This window comes from Saxophila tyrrhenica (assembly GCF_035928015.1).
Source record: "Saxophila tyrrhenica strain CCFEE 5935 chromosome Unknown scaffold_1, whole genome shotgun sequence".
In the NCBI taxonomy this organism is placed as follows: domain Eukaryota; kingdom Fungi; phylum Ascomycota; class Dothideomycetes; order Mycosphaerellales; family Extremaceae; genus Saxophila; species Saxophila tyrrhenica.
The window spans coordinates 527,326-544,088 of NW_027041733.1; the positions used below are offsets into that span (position 1 = coordinate 527,326).

The 16,763-nt window shown below is 54.6% G+C and overlaps 6 protein-coding genes across 6 annotated transcripts; 3 read left to right on the top strand and 3 right to left on the bottom strand.

Moving 5' to 3' along the window:
- Positions 1 to 246: 246 nt before the first annotated feature.
- On the bottom strand, positions 247 to 4,290 carry LTR77_000230 (uncharacterized protein; the record flags this gene model as incomplete). The annotated part of the gene is made up of 3 exons (XM_064797497.1): positions 247 to 2,744; positions 2,795 to 2,854; positions 2,913 to 4,290. The coding sequence occupies 3 exons, from the start codon at positions 4,288 to 4,290 to the stop codon at positions 247 to 249; spliced, it is 3,936 nt and encodes a 1,311-aa protein (XP_064663731.1).
- Positions 4,291 to 5,018: 728 nt separating this feature from the next.
- Positions 5,019 to 5,612, bottom strand: UBC35 (Ubiquitin-conjugating enzyme E2 35; the record flags this gene model as incomplete). Its single annotated transcript, XM_064797498.1, has 3 exons — positions 5,019 to 5,087; positions 5,151 to 5,395; positions 5,465 to 5,612. 3 exons carry the CDS (start codon positions 5,610 to 5,612, stop codon positions 5,019 to 5,021), a joined length of 462 nt encoding a protein of 153 aa, XP_064663732.1.
- A 398-nt stretch (positions 5,613 to 6,010) lies between these two features.
- Positions 6,011 to 11,766, top strand: LTR77_000232 (uncharacterized protein; the record flags this gene model as incomplete). Its single annotated transcript, XM_064797499.1, has 9 exons — positions 6,011 to 9,665; positions 9,719 to 9,903; positions 10,101 to 10,187; positions 10,243 to 10,518; positions 10,572 to 10,672; positions 10,726 to 10,960; positions 11,013 to 11,292; positions 11,347 to 11,476; positions 11,532 to 11,766. The coding sequence occupies 9 exons, from the start codon at positions 6,011 to 6,013 to the stop codon at positions 11,764 to 11,766; spliced, it is 5,184 nt and encodes a 1,727-aa protein (XP_064663733.1).
- Positions 11,767 to 11,820: 54 nt separating this feature from the next.
- LTR77_000233 (uncharacterized protein) lies at positions 11,821 to 12,911 on the bottom strand (the record flags this gene model as incomplete). The annotated part of the gene is made up of 2 exons (XM_064797500.1): positions 11,821 to 12,798; positions 12,852 to 12,911. The coding sequence occupies 2 exons, from the start codon at positions 12,909 to 12,911 to the stop codon at positions 11,821 to 11,823; spliced, it is 1,038 nt and encodes a 345-aa protein (XP_064663734.1).
- A 1,086-nt stretch (positions 12,912 to 13,997) lies between these two features.
- On the top strand, positions 13,998 to 14,809 carry LTR77_000234 (uncharacterized protein; the record flags this gene model as incomplete). Its single annotated transcript, XM_064797501.1, has 3 exons — positions 13,998 to 14,055; positions 14,113 to 14,547; positions 14,598 to 14,809. 3 exons carry the CDS (start codon positions 13,998 to 14,000, stop codon positions 14,807 to 14,809), a joined length of 705 nt encoding a protein of 234 aa, XP_064663735.1.
- Positions 14,810 to 15,319: 510 nt separating this feature from the next.
- On the top strand, positions 15,320 to 16,319 carry LTR77_000235 (uncharacterized protein; the record flags this gene model as incomplete). The annotated part of the gene is given in 3 exon segments (XM_064797502.1): positions 15,320 to 15,332; positions 15,351 to 16,061; positions 16,120 to 16,319. 3 exon segments carry the CDS (start codon positions 15,320 to 15,322, stop codon positions 16,317 to 16,319), a joined length of 924 nt encoding a protein of 307 aa, XP_064663736.1.
- Between the last annotated feature and the right edge of the window lie 444 nt (positions 16,320 to 16,763).

Here is a 16,763-nt window from a genome sequence, read left to right on the forward strand (position 1 = left end):
CCGCTAGTAAAAGTGGCAGCTACACGAACATCTGACTAAGACCTCTCTTCTGATCATGTGAAGCAAGACTTCCATGCCCATGCGATCCCCAGCATGCCCTATGGCCCAGCTAGAACACCCTCTATGCGTGACCTTCCTCAAGACCCTCATCAAGTCCGTTCTCAAGACCCTCAAGTCCATGCGCAGTCTCATCATCGTCCTTAGACAACACATCCAGCAAAATGCGCCCGATCCATCACCATCCTCCTAGAACGTGTTGTGAATCGGACACCGGTCCACGCCCTGCCCACACTCCACACAATAAACATCACTGCAAAGTTCGTCCATGCAACGACTCGCACAGCCCGGACAGACTTTGCGTCGACACATCCCACACACGACAAACGTCTCGTACTCTTCAATCCCGTTCGGATGAGCGCCGCGCAACTGACTGATGCGATCCTCAGCCTTCAAACGCTTCGCCTTCGCTTCGATGTCCTGGCCGGTGGTCTTGAAGGCGACCATGAGGCCGGCGTACATGCAGCAGAGCTTGCCGCAGATGCTGCATTTCTGCAAATTGTCCGTGTCGTCTGGGCGCTCGCGCTTGTCGAAGTACATTGAGTTCACACGGGGTAGAGGAATCTTCCAGCCCTTCGGGACTTCTGGGAACTCCGGCTGCGGGTCGCGGTGGTTGTGGATGCCGCGGCACATGACCTTCTCGTGGTCCCAGGTGAAGGGGTGGTTCGGGTGACGAGGTGTGTCGTCACCTACGGGCAGTTGCAGCGGCTGAAGATCCATCTCGTTGCGCAGCTTCTGCATGTCGACCTTGACGGAAAGGCGGCTATAGTTGGTCTTTGTGCTCGGCGCCGATGACCTGTGATGCTCGAGGCTGTTGCTAGGCGATGGGCTGATGATAATTTCCCTGGAGAGACGCTGGTCCATGGACTTCTGCTCCCTGGTACTGCGCTTCGCATCGCCTTCATCGCGAATCTCATTCACGCCCCAATCTAAACCAGAGTCGACTCTAGCGAGCTGTGGTTGTGAGTGGAATCGTGTCATGGATTCATTGATGTCTTGCGAAAGGTCATCCAGCGCCTGCGACACCTCGCGCATTGCAGGGTGGCTTCCAAGCTCGACTTCCTTCGCTTCACTCGCCTCTCGGATCTTTCTCATGAACGTGCTGTCGCGGCGAGGCACGAAAGACGGCGACTTCTCAAGCCGGACGAACTTTGAACTGCGATCGACTTTGAGAGTCTGAAGTGCCGGCGCTTGTGGCCGACGCTTCTGCACCCTCAGCGGCGCTGGCGTGAGGCTGTTTGGCATTGATGCAGAGCGCTGACCAGTGACGATACCAGGGTAACCCTCGGGTGCATGATACTCTTCGACAGTCTCTACGGAGCAGGCACTCGACACACTTTCTGTGTCGTGATCCTGGGTGGTCGGACCTTTAGTGAAGCCTCCAGTATCAGTCATCGCGGCCTTGCTGTGCGCACACTCTGCAGAGTCTGAACCAGGACCTGCTGTGAGGCGGTAGCTGTCTGGGATAATGAACGGCTCTTGAGCAAGGGTGCTGCCCTGCTCTGATATAATGCCCAAACCCACAGGCGGGTTGGCATTCGGCTTCTTGTGCTCCTTGACAGTGACATCCTCGCCGGCTCCGGTCAAGAGCTGCAATGCCTTCTCGAAATGTGCTCGCGCCTCTGCGCTTGGTGAGTCGATGTGGCTGGCCTTCGCGTCCCCTAAGAAGCGAAGTGCAGCGTGATCGTTCAGCTGCTGACAAACGTCCTCAGCCTGGTCCTTGGTCTGCTGACTCGTGTCGCGCACTTTCTTGAAGAAGCTTCCGAGAATTTTGCTCTTCCTTGCGGCGGAAGCGTCCTTCTCCGGGATAGTGGCAGCCAGACCGACGGCTTCGAACTCCTGACCAGTGATCTCTCCGACCGGTTTCATCGGGAAGAGGCCAAGCTGACTTCCACGACGGACAACGTCTTTGCCAGCTTTCATCCTACTCAGGCGCTTCTGCTCGAGGGCCGGCGGAAGCAAGTCGAATCTCCTTGGTTCTGCGACGGTCCCGCTGGACGAGCGTGGCATGGTAGCATCGGCGAATGTTGGTTCCTTTGGCTTCTCCAGCCTCTTCGACTTCAAGGATGGCGTGGCAAATCTCGACGATGCGAATGATGCGGCAGATGACGACGGTGCTCTGACTGAATTTGATGAGCCAGTATTGATTCGAGCCATCTCCAAGCTGGCAGAATGTGCTTCGCTTGCTGCGCGGCCGGAATCAAAGGACTTTGAGGAAGCTTTCTTCGTTGGCGGAAAGATATCCTCCATGAATGGGTCACCCTCGCGTGGCTTGAAGCTATCGTCGGCGCCAGTTGTCTGCCTGAGCTTCGAAGGGGTCATTGGCACACTAGAGCCAGCTACCGGAAGTGCATAAATCGGCGGCGAGACAACTAAATCGACAGGCTTCCGCGGATAAGGAGGGCTGATGACCAGTGCTGCATGCGCCTCGTTCTTGTTGGAGCCTTGAGCGATGCTCGCTTTCTCCTGCTCGGTCGTTGAACTGCGAACCAGCAACGGCGAGTCTTTCGAGGGAAGAGAGGGCACTGGAGGTACATCCATATCGTCTCTGCCCTGACGATGCTTCCCGGGAGAGATGTTGATGTCGTCAGTAGCCTTCTGTTGGACTGTCTTCTCCGGGGTGGCCATCAAAGAAGGCATGGATCTTGACGTTGACAGCCTTGACGGCCTCGCCCTTGCACGGTTGTCTGGTCGCTGTCAGCACCACCTGAGACTTTGTACGCGTTGGGCTACTCACAGGCATTTGAACCCGGCTTCAGCGTGGAAAACTCGCGCTCTCTAAAATCCTGGCCGGTCACTGCGCCGATCAGTATGCAAATCCGAATAATGGTCGCACGTCGCGTGACTGTACTCACCTGACTCTCCCCCCCAAATTGGGTCGTCAAATAGCTTCAGCACGCTTGACCTCTTGACCGCTGCGTCCCGGCTAAAGCCAGCAGCTTGAGCCTGCGTCGTATCGATCACGTGATGAATCTTCGCCTTGCCGACCGGCACCTCGCCCCTGCTCGCCACCATATCCAGCAACTCTGGGTGCTCTCTGAAAGCGTTTGCACGGCTTCCACCGGCGCCTCCCGGCGCAAACAACACCGTAAGCTTCCTTATGGCCTCCTCATCGCTGTCCATTCCCACGTTTGCCTCTGCTGCCGCTGCCCCATGCTTGCCTGCTGCCGCTGCCGCCACCTTGTTGCTCTTCATGAAACGTGAAAACGCGCCTTTGCTTACCTTTGGTTCCTTTGGCTCTTTTGGTGCCGGAACGTCATCATCATCATCACTGCTGCTCCAGTCGAACGCGCTCTTGGGTCCATCGGCGACCTCTTTCGCATCACCCGGCCGGATGCGCTGCTCATTGAGTAGGTCGCACAGTTCTTCGATGTTCTCGGCTTCTTCGGGCTTGCCCGAACGAGCTCTCGGCTTCAGTGAGTGAGCGTCACTGGCTTTGACGGCAGAAGTCGGGAACTGCAGCGAGCGCATTGAATCTAGGGGCGAAGTGCCTGCATCGGTCGCCCAGCTCCGCGAACTGTCGGCTGGCGAGGGTTTCGTGCTATTAGCGTTAGCAGACAGTGATCCAACATTAGGATTCCTGTCGTCGGGCAAGTTCTTATTCTTCCTGCGGTTCCAAGCAGACAGCATTCCGCCTTGGCCTTTAGGCTTCTTCGAGTGGGTTGCATTTGTGGTCGGTGCAGAGGAGCGCCTCCCAGCGCTCTGCGCGTTGATGTTTGCCGTGAAGAGGCTGGCTGGCGAAAGCATGGCGGCGCTCGTGACGTTCCCTGTGTTATCACAGGTGGTGGAAGGATGCGTGTTCAATGAGGCGCGCTCGCCGCTTTCGACGCTGAAAGTGCTGATAGTGAGGCTCGTGTTGTCCGAGTCTGTGGGTCGATTGCCGCGAGTGTTGACGGGTTTCAAGGACAAGGCTCGCCGTGACCATAGCGAGGCAGGTGATGTTCCTCCAGAAGGTGTGAGGTTTGGTGAAGATTTTCCTGTGGCTAGTAAGTCACCCACGTGAGTATCTAATTTCAGCTGTGGTGCCAAGCCCTGAGGTGGTACGTTGGGAATGAAGTGAGGTCGTGACTGTTGGGCTGACGAGAGCGGCGCGGGCGATGCGGAGGAGGGTGTTGCGGTGCCGTCGTCTGAGGACGTCGAGCGTTGGTGTGTGATATTGACGAAGTACTGCTCTCTTTGCAAGGCGCGGCGCCGCCAACTAGGTTCGGATGGGGGTGTCTTCGACTTGTCCATTGCGGGATGAAAGGCAGGATTGCCGGGTCGGCGACATGTAGCGATGTTCGCGGCTTTGCTGTACAGGAGAATGCGTCCAGGGTGTTTAGTTCGGAATGATCGCTGATGCTGGAAGTCGTCGCTGATTGTCGGCCAGGCAAACAGGTTGTACGCGCTTTTCACCACCGCACACGAGCTGACAAGGAGAGACTGCCGAGTGGTGGTAAACGCGGAGGCGAAGAGGCCCGTACACAGCAGTTAGCGGTGTGATGCTGGTAACATGTCGCGTATAGGATGTTGTTAGCACATTGATGTTATGGTGTTGGCTGGGTGAAGGAGTGGAAGAGTGAAGGGAGAGCGCCAAGAGATATCGCTGCGCGTCCGACTAGACTTCTGAGCTCCACTCACTCACGGTTCGAAGGTCCAACATTTCGACGTTTTGTACGAGATGAGCGCCCTCACAGGACACATCTCTCGTACATGCAGGATCTGGACATTTCAATCGCGGCGCTTAGCAACTCGCCGACGCATAACTATGTGCATTGATTCTTCATTTTCATGCTCTCGTAGCTTACCAAGAACTCGTAGCAACCGCTGAAGGGCCGTTCGATTGTGGTTCGTGGGTCATTGCTCTCCCTCGTCGTGTCGTACGCCGTACCTCATCCCATCCCCGTAGTCTTGAGCTATTGCCTTCGCACGCAAGTTCCGTCTGTCATAAGCACCCCGCCGTCCGTTTCGCGACCCTCCCCTTACTGCTTCGGTTGCGCGTAGAGCTTCGTCCACTCCCGCGCCGTCTTGATCGCCTCACCCTGGTTCTCCTGCGACAGATGTGAGATCCATGCTTGCCCTGATAGTTCACGGTATGTTCAATTACAACTTACCTTCCACTGCTTTGCCACAGCCTCGTTCAGAGGATCTTCTGGGTTTGGTGCACCAAGCAGCGCTTGTATGCTGAGCAGGATTGTGCGGATTTGTAGCGCCGGGCTCCAGTTGTTCTTCAGAACATCAAGACATATTCTGCCGAGACGGTCGATGTTGGGGTGGTAGATGCGGGTCAGGAAACGGATGCGCGGCGGTGTCATCGGGTAGTCGTCTGGGAGGAAGAGTTCGAGGCTGAAGACACCACCTGCAGTTGTTCGTTAGCAAGCCCTTCTCCTTGCGCTTGCGTACTATTTCTGTAGAAAATAGCACCTACCTTCATAACAGCTGCCGTCGGGGCCCTGAACCATGACGTCGAAGTAGCGGGCATTGTCGTCGTGAGGTTGTGCTGAGATGCCCGGCACCGGCTCGGTTTGTAGTCGCTCGGTCTCCTTGATGATCCGCTTGGGTAGTGGAGCAGTCATGGCTGGCTACCTACGTTTGGTTTGGTCTTGCGCAAAGGAACGATGGTCGCGACGAGGTAAGAGGCCAGGAAAGAGGATGACGCTCCCACAGTGACTTTGGTCAACGCTGAGATCAGATGACGATCCGCGGGGCTTCTCACACCGGTGAATGAACGAAGCGGAGCCCAGTGAATCTTGGTATAGACAGGACCGAAGATGTATTGAATGGTGTGAACTGCTATCTACATGCACAGAGCGAGGTGCGATGTCGTCGTTTGCCGCCTCGCCGCTGCTGGTTCTGGGCAAGCACGGGCCAGCATGTATTTCAGGTGAAAGACGCGTGAAACTTTACACTCCTTCTTGTACTCCACCAAGTCGCAAGTGAGATGATAAAAAGATGCCGCTTCGGCTGAAGACCCATGGACGATGAAGATGAATGGGATGAAGATGATGGCCACTTCACCGGCAAAACTCTGGACGCCGCTACGCTCAACTCCTCCCTGGGAGTCCACTACCACAATGGACGGATCACTGTGCTGAAGCCAGGAGCACCGGACGAAACATTGGAGACTACCAGTATAGCACTTCTTTCGGGGTTGAGAAGGCTACCTGTACTGGCATTATCTGATGGCCCGTCGAACCTTTTCGCCCTGTCCGAAGGCCCGGTCATACGTGTCTACGAGCTGAGCAGCTTGTCTATCGTCTGCACGTTGTCTGGCAATGGGAGAACAGTGACCGCACTACAATGGATGCCTCAGCGAACGACGACTCTGGTAGCAGGATGTATCGATGGCAGCGTGGCATTATGGGACGTCCACTCTGCAAAGCGGCCGTATCTTCGGCTAGCCGCTCACGCAGGGCTCTGCAGTGGTCTTTCAACTCAGCCTAATAGCACGAACATGATTGCGTCTGTGCATCAAGATCAGACATTGATCTGGAACCTTGACCACACTTCTTCTCGGCCAGTGGCAAGACTGTCCGCAGAGCAGAAGTCATTCGGCAGCGTAGCCTGGCGACCTGGCAACAGTGGTCATCTGGCCGTCTGCACCTCGGACGGCATCTTGAAAGTATACGACGCGAACGATGCGGCCTTGCTCAAGCGGAATGGTACAGGGCTGTCTTCTAGTGATAGCGAGGACAGCGACGATGTCGGAGGTAGCGTGCTTCGACCAGATTTGCACAAGCCACGAGAAATTGCGAGTCTGGTTCTCTCGGAGGCTTTGAGTCAGATACAGTGGATCAACAGTGATCTACTACTACTTCTGGATGAACGAAACAATGAAGCTGTGGTGCTCGACTTCAACGAAAACGAGCGCATGATTGGTCACTATTGGTCGTGCGAGCTGCCGTCTCAAACAGTTGCACTCCACATTCAGTATCTACACGGAACTGCCTGTATTGTCACGATTGGCAAGCGTGGTATCGAAAGCCATGACCTACGATCGGACGTTCACAATCGCCTGGTTTCGATGCCGTCGAAGGAACAGGTGGCCTCGTTTTCCTTGCCCACGTCTCCGGGAGTAAACCAGACAGCAAAGGGCGCTCAAAAAGTACCTTCTGGCAATGAAGACATGGGAAAGAGCTTTTCCATGACGCCGGTGCCAATCTCCAGTCAGCACACGTCAACATCAAGCTTCGCAAAGACCTCAAGGCAGCTTCAGCGGACCCGAAGATTGTCAAGACTCTCAGGCACCGCGCATCCCTCTGCTGTCGAGAAGACTTCTGCGGCCTCACAACCTCAATCGATGACCTCGAGTCTTGAACTACCAAAGCCTGACAGCGAGCACGACTCACCAATGCCGTTCTTGTCACCAAGCATACCAGCTCGAAGATCGCCTCAAACAGTGATTGCTTCACTGGACGACAGCATCTTTAGGCTACCACCACTGCCAGATTCGTCTTTGGATTCGGGCCATGCGCCTCCCTTGATGCCTGATAACGACGATGATGATTCAGAGGATGAGACGTTCGTGGACCGCTTACAAGGCAGTGCTACTTTTCTTCCTGGGGGTATCAATGTCCCACTTCCGAAAGCCTGTGGTGCCTTGTTCGCACCAAATGGTCAGCTCTTAACATTCTTCCCGTCTAGACCCCGTTCCGCAGTCATGGAGCGTGAAGCTTTGCCAGCCGCTAGAACCCCAATGCGAAGACATCAACGGAGAAGCGGGAAGATTGCGAGGCTTTTTCCGACGTTTGGCAATCTGATGGACGACAGTGGAGCTTCGGACAGCGATGAGTCGGACTCTGTCGTATCTGATGACTTTGACTTGGATGAAGCTGAAGACCTCTTCCCAAACTTTCAGATGCCTCAATCATCCTTCCAGAGTCAACATTCGTGGCAGGCTCGGACGTCGCCTAGCAGAAACGACTTCCGCCTTGAACCACAGGTGCAAACCAACATCAACATCGCGGTCCATGATCTCGACGATGCAGTTCTTCCGCTCCGGATACAGCGACTCCTGGCACATGAGTACCGGATCCTGCGGGATGATGCAGGATCGGGCGCTGGCGTGTGCGAGCACAATGCTGAGGTGGCGGGCTCGAACGGGTTGACCAACAATGCACTTATCTGGCGGCTGATCGGGCTGCTGTTGGAAGACAAGGTTCCCGTTGAAGCTCTGCAGCGCGCTGGCGACGACAAGAGCGTTCTTGTCGTTGCACAGACAGCCGTCTCCTGCGCCAGAATTGAGTCTGACCTTGAGCTTTCTACCTTTCCCAAGCAGATTGACAATTTCGGGCGCCTTCGATGGGCGGACGATCCACTCGGTGAAGCGTGGCTGGTACGGCGCATCTTTGAGTGGGCAGAGGCTTGTGCTGATGTGCAGCATTTGGCGTGCTTCGCTGCCGTCCTCGCTGAGGCAGACCGAAAGAAGCATGGTGAGGAGACGAACATCGGCCAATCTTTCTACAGCAAGTTTCCAACGTATGGCCTCGACTATTTCACCGATGCCTCTTTGGCAACCCTTCCTCCTCGGACCACCTTTCAGGAAACTCCTGTGCTGCGCGCAAGAAGACCTACGAACGTGGTTGAAGAGAAATCGCCGCCAAAACTGCATCGAGACTCCACTACCATCTCAAGGACATCTTCACAGTTGGCCACGCCACACGTTGACCCCACGGGTACCACGCCGCCATTCTCACTGCCAGCCCTGTCAAGACAAGGAAGCCGACTGTCTGCATCTGGATCTGCAAGCCCGGAAGCCCATCGAAGCAGCTTCAGCGCCGCAGCTAAGTACTACGCTCAGTCGATCTCGGACAAGTTTACCTCCTACAGCACCTACGGAACTTCGCCACCAACAAGAAAGACGGGAATGAGTGTCAGTCCCAGTAACAATGAACTGTCCTCGAGCTTGCCAAGCGGCAGCTGGAGCAAAACAGTTTCCTTCGCCGCGCCATCAGCCACTGCGGTCACCGCTCGCGGGAGCCTGCTCAGCAAAAGCTTCGAGGAGCAGCTTGAAGATCCCTACGATAGCGACAAAACGATCGAGGACAGCAGTTTACCGCACACGCCGAAGAGTGGCACTGGTGATGTCTTGGTTCGTCACAAGAATCAACATGCCTTTGATGATGAGATCTCAGGTGGCGCGAAGGCACCGTTTCTATCAGATGATGTTGCCAGAAAGGCTCAAGTTTGGGTGCAGCACTATGCAGAATCTCTGCGAAACTGGGGCATGATGATGAAGGCGACAGAGCTGGAGAAGATGATCGCTCCCGCAGACACGGAGATCGGATCTCGTGTGACATCCCATGCTGAAGACGAGGGTGTAGTACCGATGCGCGAGGAAGATGCTTCAAAGATCGAAACCTGCGCCATCTGCACGACCGTGCTGAGATCAACGGAACAGATCTGTCTTCAGTGCTTGCACACGTCGCACCTTGACTGTCTGGCTGATTACAGTGTCGCTTCAGCTGACGAGGACTTCACATGTCCCGCAGGTTGTGGTTGCAATTGTTCGCGGCTCGAGCTTGTGATGGAAGAGGTGAAACCAGCATTGCAGGCGGCAAGACCGGTGTATCGAAAGAAGCCGAGCTTTACGGATCCTCGACGTTGGAGGGCGAGAATTGAGGGAGACAGTTGGTAGAGCGGACAATCAGCACTTGATGAAGCAATTCATGGTTTTCATCAGGTGGACCTCCGGCATTCGCGGCAGAGCTCTGCTTGGTCAAGCATTTCTGCAAAAGCTTGTCGGCTCCACGTCCGGACGATGAACAACCACGGAGAGAAAACCTCCATCATGCTCCACTCGCATCTCTGATTTCATACAGTGCCCCGCGCCTGCCCGTTGTCGATCAAGACGACATCGCAGCGTCGGTGAGAGTGCCAAAAGCTGACTATTGAGTACATGGAAGGGCCGAGTGAGCAGCCCTATACCTCCCAGTATCCAAGGTAACTTCATCTTGCATTTCCTCTCTCCTTGCCATCTGCACAATGTTTACCAACATGAAGTTCTTCCCCGCCATCATGCTTCCACAAGCTCTCTTACTCCCACTTGTGGCTTCTCAATCCAGCTCAGTCAATCCAACACCCGTCACGACCACCGCTCTCCCAGGCACAGAAACACCTTCGCAACACTGGAGACCAGACAGGCCAGACCAGTACGTTTGCGAGTACCTCGGAGAGAACAATTGCTGACAGCCGGCCATCCCACAGGAAGGACCACCATACAATGGATTCACTTCTCGGCCACCGAGGACGAAGAAGTGTGTTGTGGAAGCCTGCAACGACCCTAGCAAAGACGACGCCCCAGCCATCCGTCGTGCTTTCCAGCAATGCCATGAGGATGCCCATGTCTTGTTTGAGAATAGTACGTACTATGTTCATACTGTGCTGAACACGACTGGGCTGCGCAATGTCGATGTCGAGGTGAAGGGAACGCTGATGTGGGATAACTCGGACATTGACTATTGGCGGAACAACTCGCTCTACGTAAGTCATCCAGAGCAGTAGCCTCCCGCAAAAGTTGCTGACGATGTAATCAGATCGGGTTTCAGAACCAGACATCAGCATGGTTCTTCGGCGGAGATCAGGTGCATTGCTATGGTCACGGATACGGCACGTTGAACGGTAATGGCCAGGTGTGGTAAGTCGAAGCACCGAACACCAAAGCTTCACTCCTGACACTAATTCTCGCAGGTATACGTACAGCAATGGGACTAGCAATCTGCACGGTCGACCGCATGCCATCACCATCAGCGACACCACCGACTCGGTCGTCGAGGGGCTGAACTTTGTCAAGTCGCAGATGTGGACGAGCACAGTCATCAGATCCGAGCGAGTGCTTCTGCAGGACATTTACGTCAACAACAGCTGCGAGCCTGGCGTCGGGACATTTGATAGGTGCAATGTCAACACTGACGGTTGTGATACGGTACGTTTGAGCTGTTCTCTCGGCTTTTAGCAGGAACCTGATCGATTTCAAGGTGTACGCCAACAACATCACATTCAAGCGCTGGACGGTCGACAACGGCGACGATGGAATTGCTCTCAAACAGAACTCTACCAATATCTACGTCGAAGACAGCGAATTCTACAACGGCGTTGCTGGTATTGCATTTGGCTCAATCGGCCAGTATCCCGGACAGATTGAAGTGATTGAGAACTTCACAGCCCGCAATCTCTACAACTCAAACACCAAGTATGCTGCCTATCTCAAGACATGGACGGGCTTGAACAAGGGCTACCCGCCAAACGGTGGTGGTGGTAAGTGCACACCAATTGATGTGGTTCTGTTGAGCTCCAAGCTAACGATCTCAGGCGGCCTCGGTCACGCAATGAATCTCAGCTGCATCGACTTCACTACGAACAATGTGAGTCTGCCATGGGCGATCAATCAGAAGACGTCATACAATGGCCAACCGGGCGGAGAGAACACTTCTCGCTTCCAGTAAGTCATCAAGATGTCGACCGTCGTTCTGTATAAGGCTGACCCAGATCCTCAGGATCGGAGACATGCACCTCGACAACGCCTCAGGAACAGTCGTAGGTCCATTCGAAGCAGCCTTCCAATGCAGCGGTGCTTCACCGTGCGACAGCATCCAGATCTCGGACAATAGCTTCACGACGCTGAGCAACGGGACCGCTGCGACGGGAGTCAGATGCAGCAACGTTGTTGATCCGATGGGCTTCAATTGCACGGCCGATTGTGGCTCGCAGGATGAGTTGTGCCCGAGCTAGAGCAAGCGTATTGCTAGATACATATCGACAACGTCTTTCACAGCTGGCTGAACCTCACAGCGCGAGCTCACGAGAAGCCTCCTCCCTCGAAACCTCTCGCCCAAGCAACCATCCAAAGCCAACAAAGGTATCAATGTTCGCTCGATTGGTGATATCCAGCCCCGCGTACGAGCAGAAGTGACCATGTGGGCAACCCGGGTACATGTCGACCTTCGTCTCAACGCCAGCCTCTTTCAACATCTCGTCGTATATCAACGCGTCATCCCTCAAAGGGTCTGCTCCGTCAACTTGGAAATAAGTGCGAGGCTGACCTGACAGCGGTTGTTTGGCGTTGATGGCATAGCGGAGCGGCGAGGTGAAGTCCGCCTCCACCTGCGTGTTCAACCAGTCTCGCGTTGCCTGTGAGAAGAATTTGCCCTTGGCTTGCTGTGTCGTGGAGAGATAGTAGTCCTTGTACTTCTCTGGAACGCTGTCTGCAGACATCACGCTTGGAATTGCGAGCCACTGGGCAGTCAATGGGTGTGCCAGCGGTTCCTCTTGAAAGAGGCGCGAAAAACAGGCCGTCATCGCTCCACCGGCGGATATGCCACCCATGATGAAGCCTTTCTTTGGGTCTGCTTGGAGAACGGGACCAGTGGCATTGTCAGCGATCCATCTCATGGAGTCCTGGGTGTCGTTCTGAGCGGCTGGGAACTTGTGTTCTGGCGCAACGCGGTATGAGATGCTGACGACTGTTGCATTGAAGAGGTTCACGAGAATCCGGCCTGTCTTCTCGAACTGCTCGTTGGTGCCGCCCACGAAGCCTCCACCGAACGCGAGCACGATCAGAGGCCCAGTTCCGCCTTCTGCCGGCCTCTGGACTTTGAGCGAGCTTTTGAAGCCGTCACGCATTGGGATGTCGTGGTACGTCTCAGATCCCGTGAATGGAGGGGCTGTCCAGATGTTGTAGCCTTTCTCCATCGCTTCCATGCCCTTCCTCATGACGGCAAGGTCGACGGAGGTGAACGCTGGTCGTGGGTTCTTCTCTAAATACTGCACTGCTGTCAATGAAACTGTTCCGTGGGAATGAACCGTGGAAGCTCTACATCAGCGATTTCGGGGTGCGTGACCGCAGCTTCCTCCAGCTCTTTGATTGATAGCAACATATTGGGTGGATAGCCTAGATGGCTGAGCGTTTGAGAAAAGAATGTTCCTTGCTGTCGCGCAATGTTGATTGTTGAAAGAGATCAGCACTTGGTGAGGCAGAGGCTTGATATACAGCGACAGCTCACTGCAGGCTTATGGAATGCCTCGGTTCATCTGATGAGAGCTGAAAAGCTGAAAAGCTGTCAACACAAGAGCTGGTTTCATAACACGGAAGCCGGACGCCGGTCTGCGTGGATCAACTCAGTGGGTGGGAGTAATGCTTCGGCCGGATGATGGGGAGGTGATCGGTATTTAGAGAGGAAATCCGCCTCTTAACTCCATATAACCGCTGTGGTTTGCGCAATGCGTCTACGTGCAAGTGACGCCCGCCAGCTTTGTGCATGCAGAACAAGACATCAGGATCTGTTACCGCTTTCGTGGAACTGTACGGTTGTAGCAATGCAAGCGATTGTCAAGACCGGGCGGAACGGGAGAAATTGGGGCCACGAAGCTGTTGCAGTCGATGGACTCAGCCGTCTTCTTCCACAGCCGTCCATGGCACGTGGATCCATTCGAGCTTGCCGCTGCTCGTAACGGTCTTCCATAGTCTCATTCAAAGGCCTGTCTGGCCTTCTTGTCCTCCAGATGACGCCCGTTTGTTCGAGCGTTCGACAGCAAGATAGTGTTGCTGTGGAGAAGAGATGAGCCTTCGTCTTGAGCTGGTGGAAAACAACAGGATAGGATCTCGAACGATGAAAAGAAGGACAGCGACGACAGGTCGACGCTAATGATTCATCGCCAAGCAGGCCATCAACAACCCCACGCGAATTGTTCGAAGACGGTCTGGGATAACAACTTCCGAATGCTAACTCACCTGTTGAACCGCTGCGAGACCCTCGTGACCATGATTGCAGCCGTGACAAGCTGAGTTACTCCGCACGCACGTCTGGCAGTAGCCTATGTGCACGCGTCTGGTCCGGACAGGAGACCAGTATGGTAGGTTGTAAAGCTTAGTCTTGAGGTACGTGTGTCGAAGGGCCTTCTAGTTGTTGGCAACAAAGTAGAGAAAGGCAACCTCCATTGCATTCTATCTTCACGCCTTGAATATGGACCAGCAGTTCTTGGGCAAAGTGATAGCGCTGACAGGGGCGGCATCCGGAATTGGTAGGTTCCGATCTTTGAAAGACCGCTTATCATCGACAGTCCTGACGTCGTCCCTAGGCCTGGCAACTGCAAAGCTACTCGCCGGTCGAGGAGCGAAACTGTCCCTAGCCGACATCTCCTCCGAAGGTCTCGACAAAGTTCGAGCGGACATCAAAACCACCTCCAAATCGGAGGTAATCACAGTCCAGACTGATGTCAGTAAAGCCGAGGATATCGACACTTGGATCCAAGGCACCGTGAAGCACTTTGGCCGTCTTGACGGAGCTGCCAACATAGCTGGTGTGATTCCGAAATCAATCGGCCTCAACACGGTCGCAGAGCAAGACCTCGAAGAATGGGATTTTCTTTTCTCGGTCAACGTCCGAGGGCTGATGCAATGCATGAAGGCTGAGCTGCAGGTATTGGAGAACGGCGGATCAATCGTCAATGCCTGCTCCATCGCCGGTCTGATGGGACGATATAAAAACGCCGCTTACAGTTCCGCGAAGCACGGTCTGTCCATCGTTCTCACAATTCAAGGAAACAAGCTAACACTTGAACAGCTGTTCTCGGCCTTACACGATCAGCGGCCAAGGAGTTTGGCCACCGCGGCATCAGGATCAACTGTTTCTGTCCTGGCCGAATCGCCACGCCCATGGTCGCAGCGGCAGAGAAGGTCACCATAATAGTTAACCCGTGTGCTCTTGGGCGGGACGGCGAGGCGGAAGAGGTCGCAAAGGCGGTTGCATTCTTGCTGAGCAACGAGTCCTCGTGAGTAGCGAAGTTTTGACGGTGCCGACCTGGGCTGACATTTTGTCCAGGTACATCTCAGGGATTGCACTTAGTGTGGATGGTGGGTGGGCGTGCTAGACAGTGGTTCGCAGAGGTATCTGAGAGGGCTTCGTCGCTCATATAGTATCCAGTGATCATCCGGTACCTATAATCATTGCACGTGTAGTAGACACACCCAAAACTTCCAACGTGCCCTGTCCTGTCCCGTGGTGCGTCCGCCATGAACGAACAGAAGGGTGGGGTGCCTGGCAACGGATCAGCAAGTTCGAGCTATGCTGCTCACCAGAACATTGCCACGTAATGCAGTGTGTTGTCGCAGAACATACTGTTCGTTTGAGCGACCGGGAATAAGGAGGTATATGATCAAGAGAAGTGCGACGAAAGAAGTTGAAAGGGGGTCTGGGTCCGAGCTTTCATCTCGTGACGACCACGACCGCCTCCTCCTCGGGGGGCTCTTCATATCAGCTCACTATACCATGCACCATCGTCCAAAATGACGTCTGGTGGTAAGTCGATATCTCCAGGGAAAGCGATGCCACGCGATGAGGAACTCCAACGAAAGCGGGCGAGGGATCGCAAGTCCCAGCAGGCCATGCGTGACCGCTCCAAAACCATGATTCAGAACCTGAGCGGGCAGGTCACGCATCTATCACAAATGGTAGAGGACAGAGATCGTAACATCATCAAGCTAGGAGACACATTGCAGTCGCTCAAAGATGAGATCGATCATTTGAACGTCGAAAACGGTGCGCTGAGACTGAAACTCATCGGACAGGCCACTGAATCATCGTTGACACTACCCTGCTGGAAGAGGCCTCCGGTCAATACGGCGCCAACTTGCATATCTGATCAGATCATACAGGACTTCCTGACCTTGGGCCGGGACAGCAACCCGAAGGTATACGACGACAAGGCCAATTTATGCCATCTGCTCGATCAGACACAGAGGCCCGCAGACGCGCTGAGTAACATCGTCAGCGACATCATCCTCAGCTACAAGGAGATCGAGACACTGCCTAAGCAAGTGAGCCTTTTCCATGCTTTCACGGCGCTACTCAAATGGCAAGTCACTCTGGATGAGGCGAGCTGGAGCAAAGTGCCAACGTTCTTCCGGCCGACGAATGCACAGCTTACGACACCACACCCTGCTTGGATCGAACGAGTGCCGTGGCCGAGAGTCCGCGACTACCTTATTGAACATCCTGAGATAACGCTTGACATGTTCGCAATTGTCTGTAAGCATTGGCGCCAGTGTCTGATGTGCGGAAAACTGCTAACCTTGCCACATTGCAGACAGCACAAACTTCAACATCACCTGGCCCTACGATCCAAGGCATGTGGTGCTTGTGACTGAGGACAGCAACCTGGTCATTGTCAATCCGGTGTTCGAGGAGCACATCCAACAGATCAGCAATTGGACCATCACGGATGCTTTCAAAGCAAGATTTCCGGAGATGGCAGACCTAGTAGACGCCGACACTCGGCCAGGATGAAGTGCACACGATGCTGGCTACTCCAATACGGTACATGCTGGTGGCTCTCGACCCTGCTGGTCGTCTGGGACTTTCCAGTCACCGGCGTGCGAAGCCAGAGCATGAAGACACCATACTTCCCGTCTCTGGAACACAGACCCCACAAGGGCTCAACAACGCACCCAAAGCATCCCTCAGTTGATGTTACTGCCTGAGTGAGCAGTAGCAATCTTCCCGAAGCCTGTCAACATGCCACGATCAGTCCACAACGAGCACGCCAAGCTCCTCGTGCAGGAGGAATGAGTCCTTAGCGACATCGAACGCAGACCACCATGGGTGAGGATGCTTACGAGCTCAATCGGACTGGCGAGAGGTTCATGATCAGGGGTGGTTTGCAGGAAGATCTGGACATCGAATGGTGGAAACGGTGGGTGATGGTTGTCGGTCATGACATCGAAATCTTGA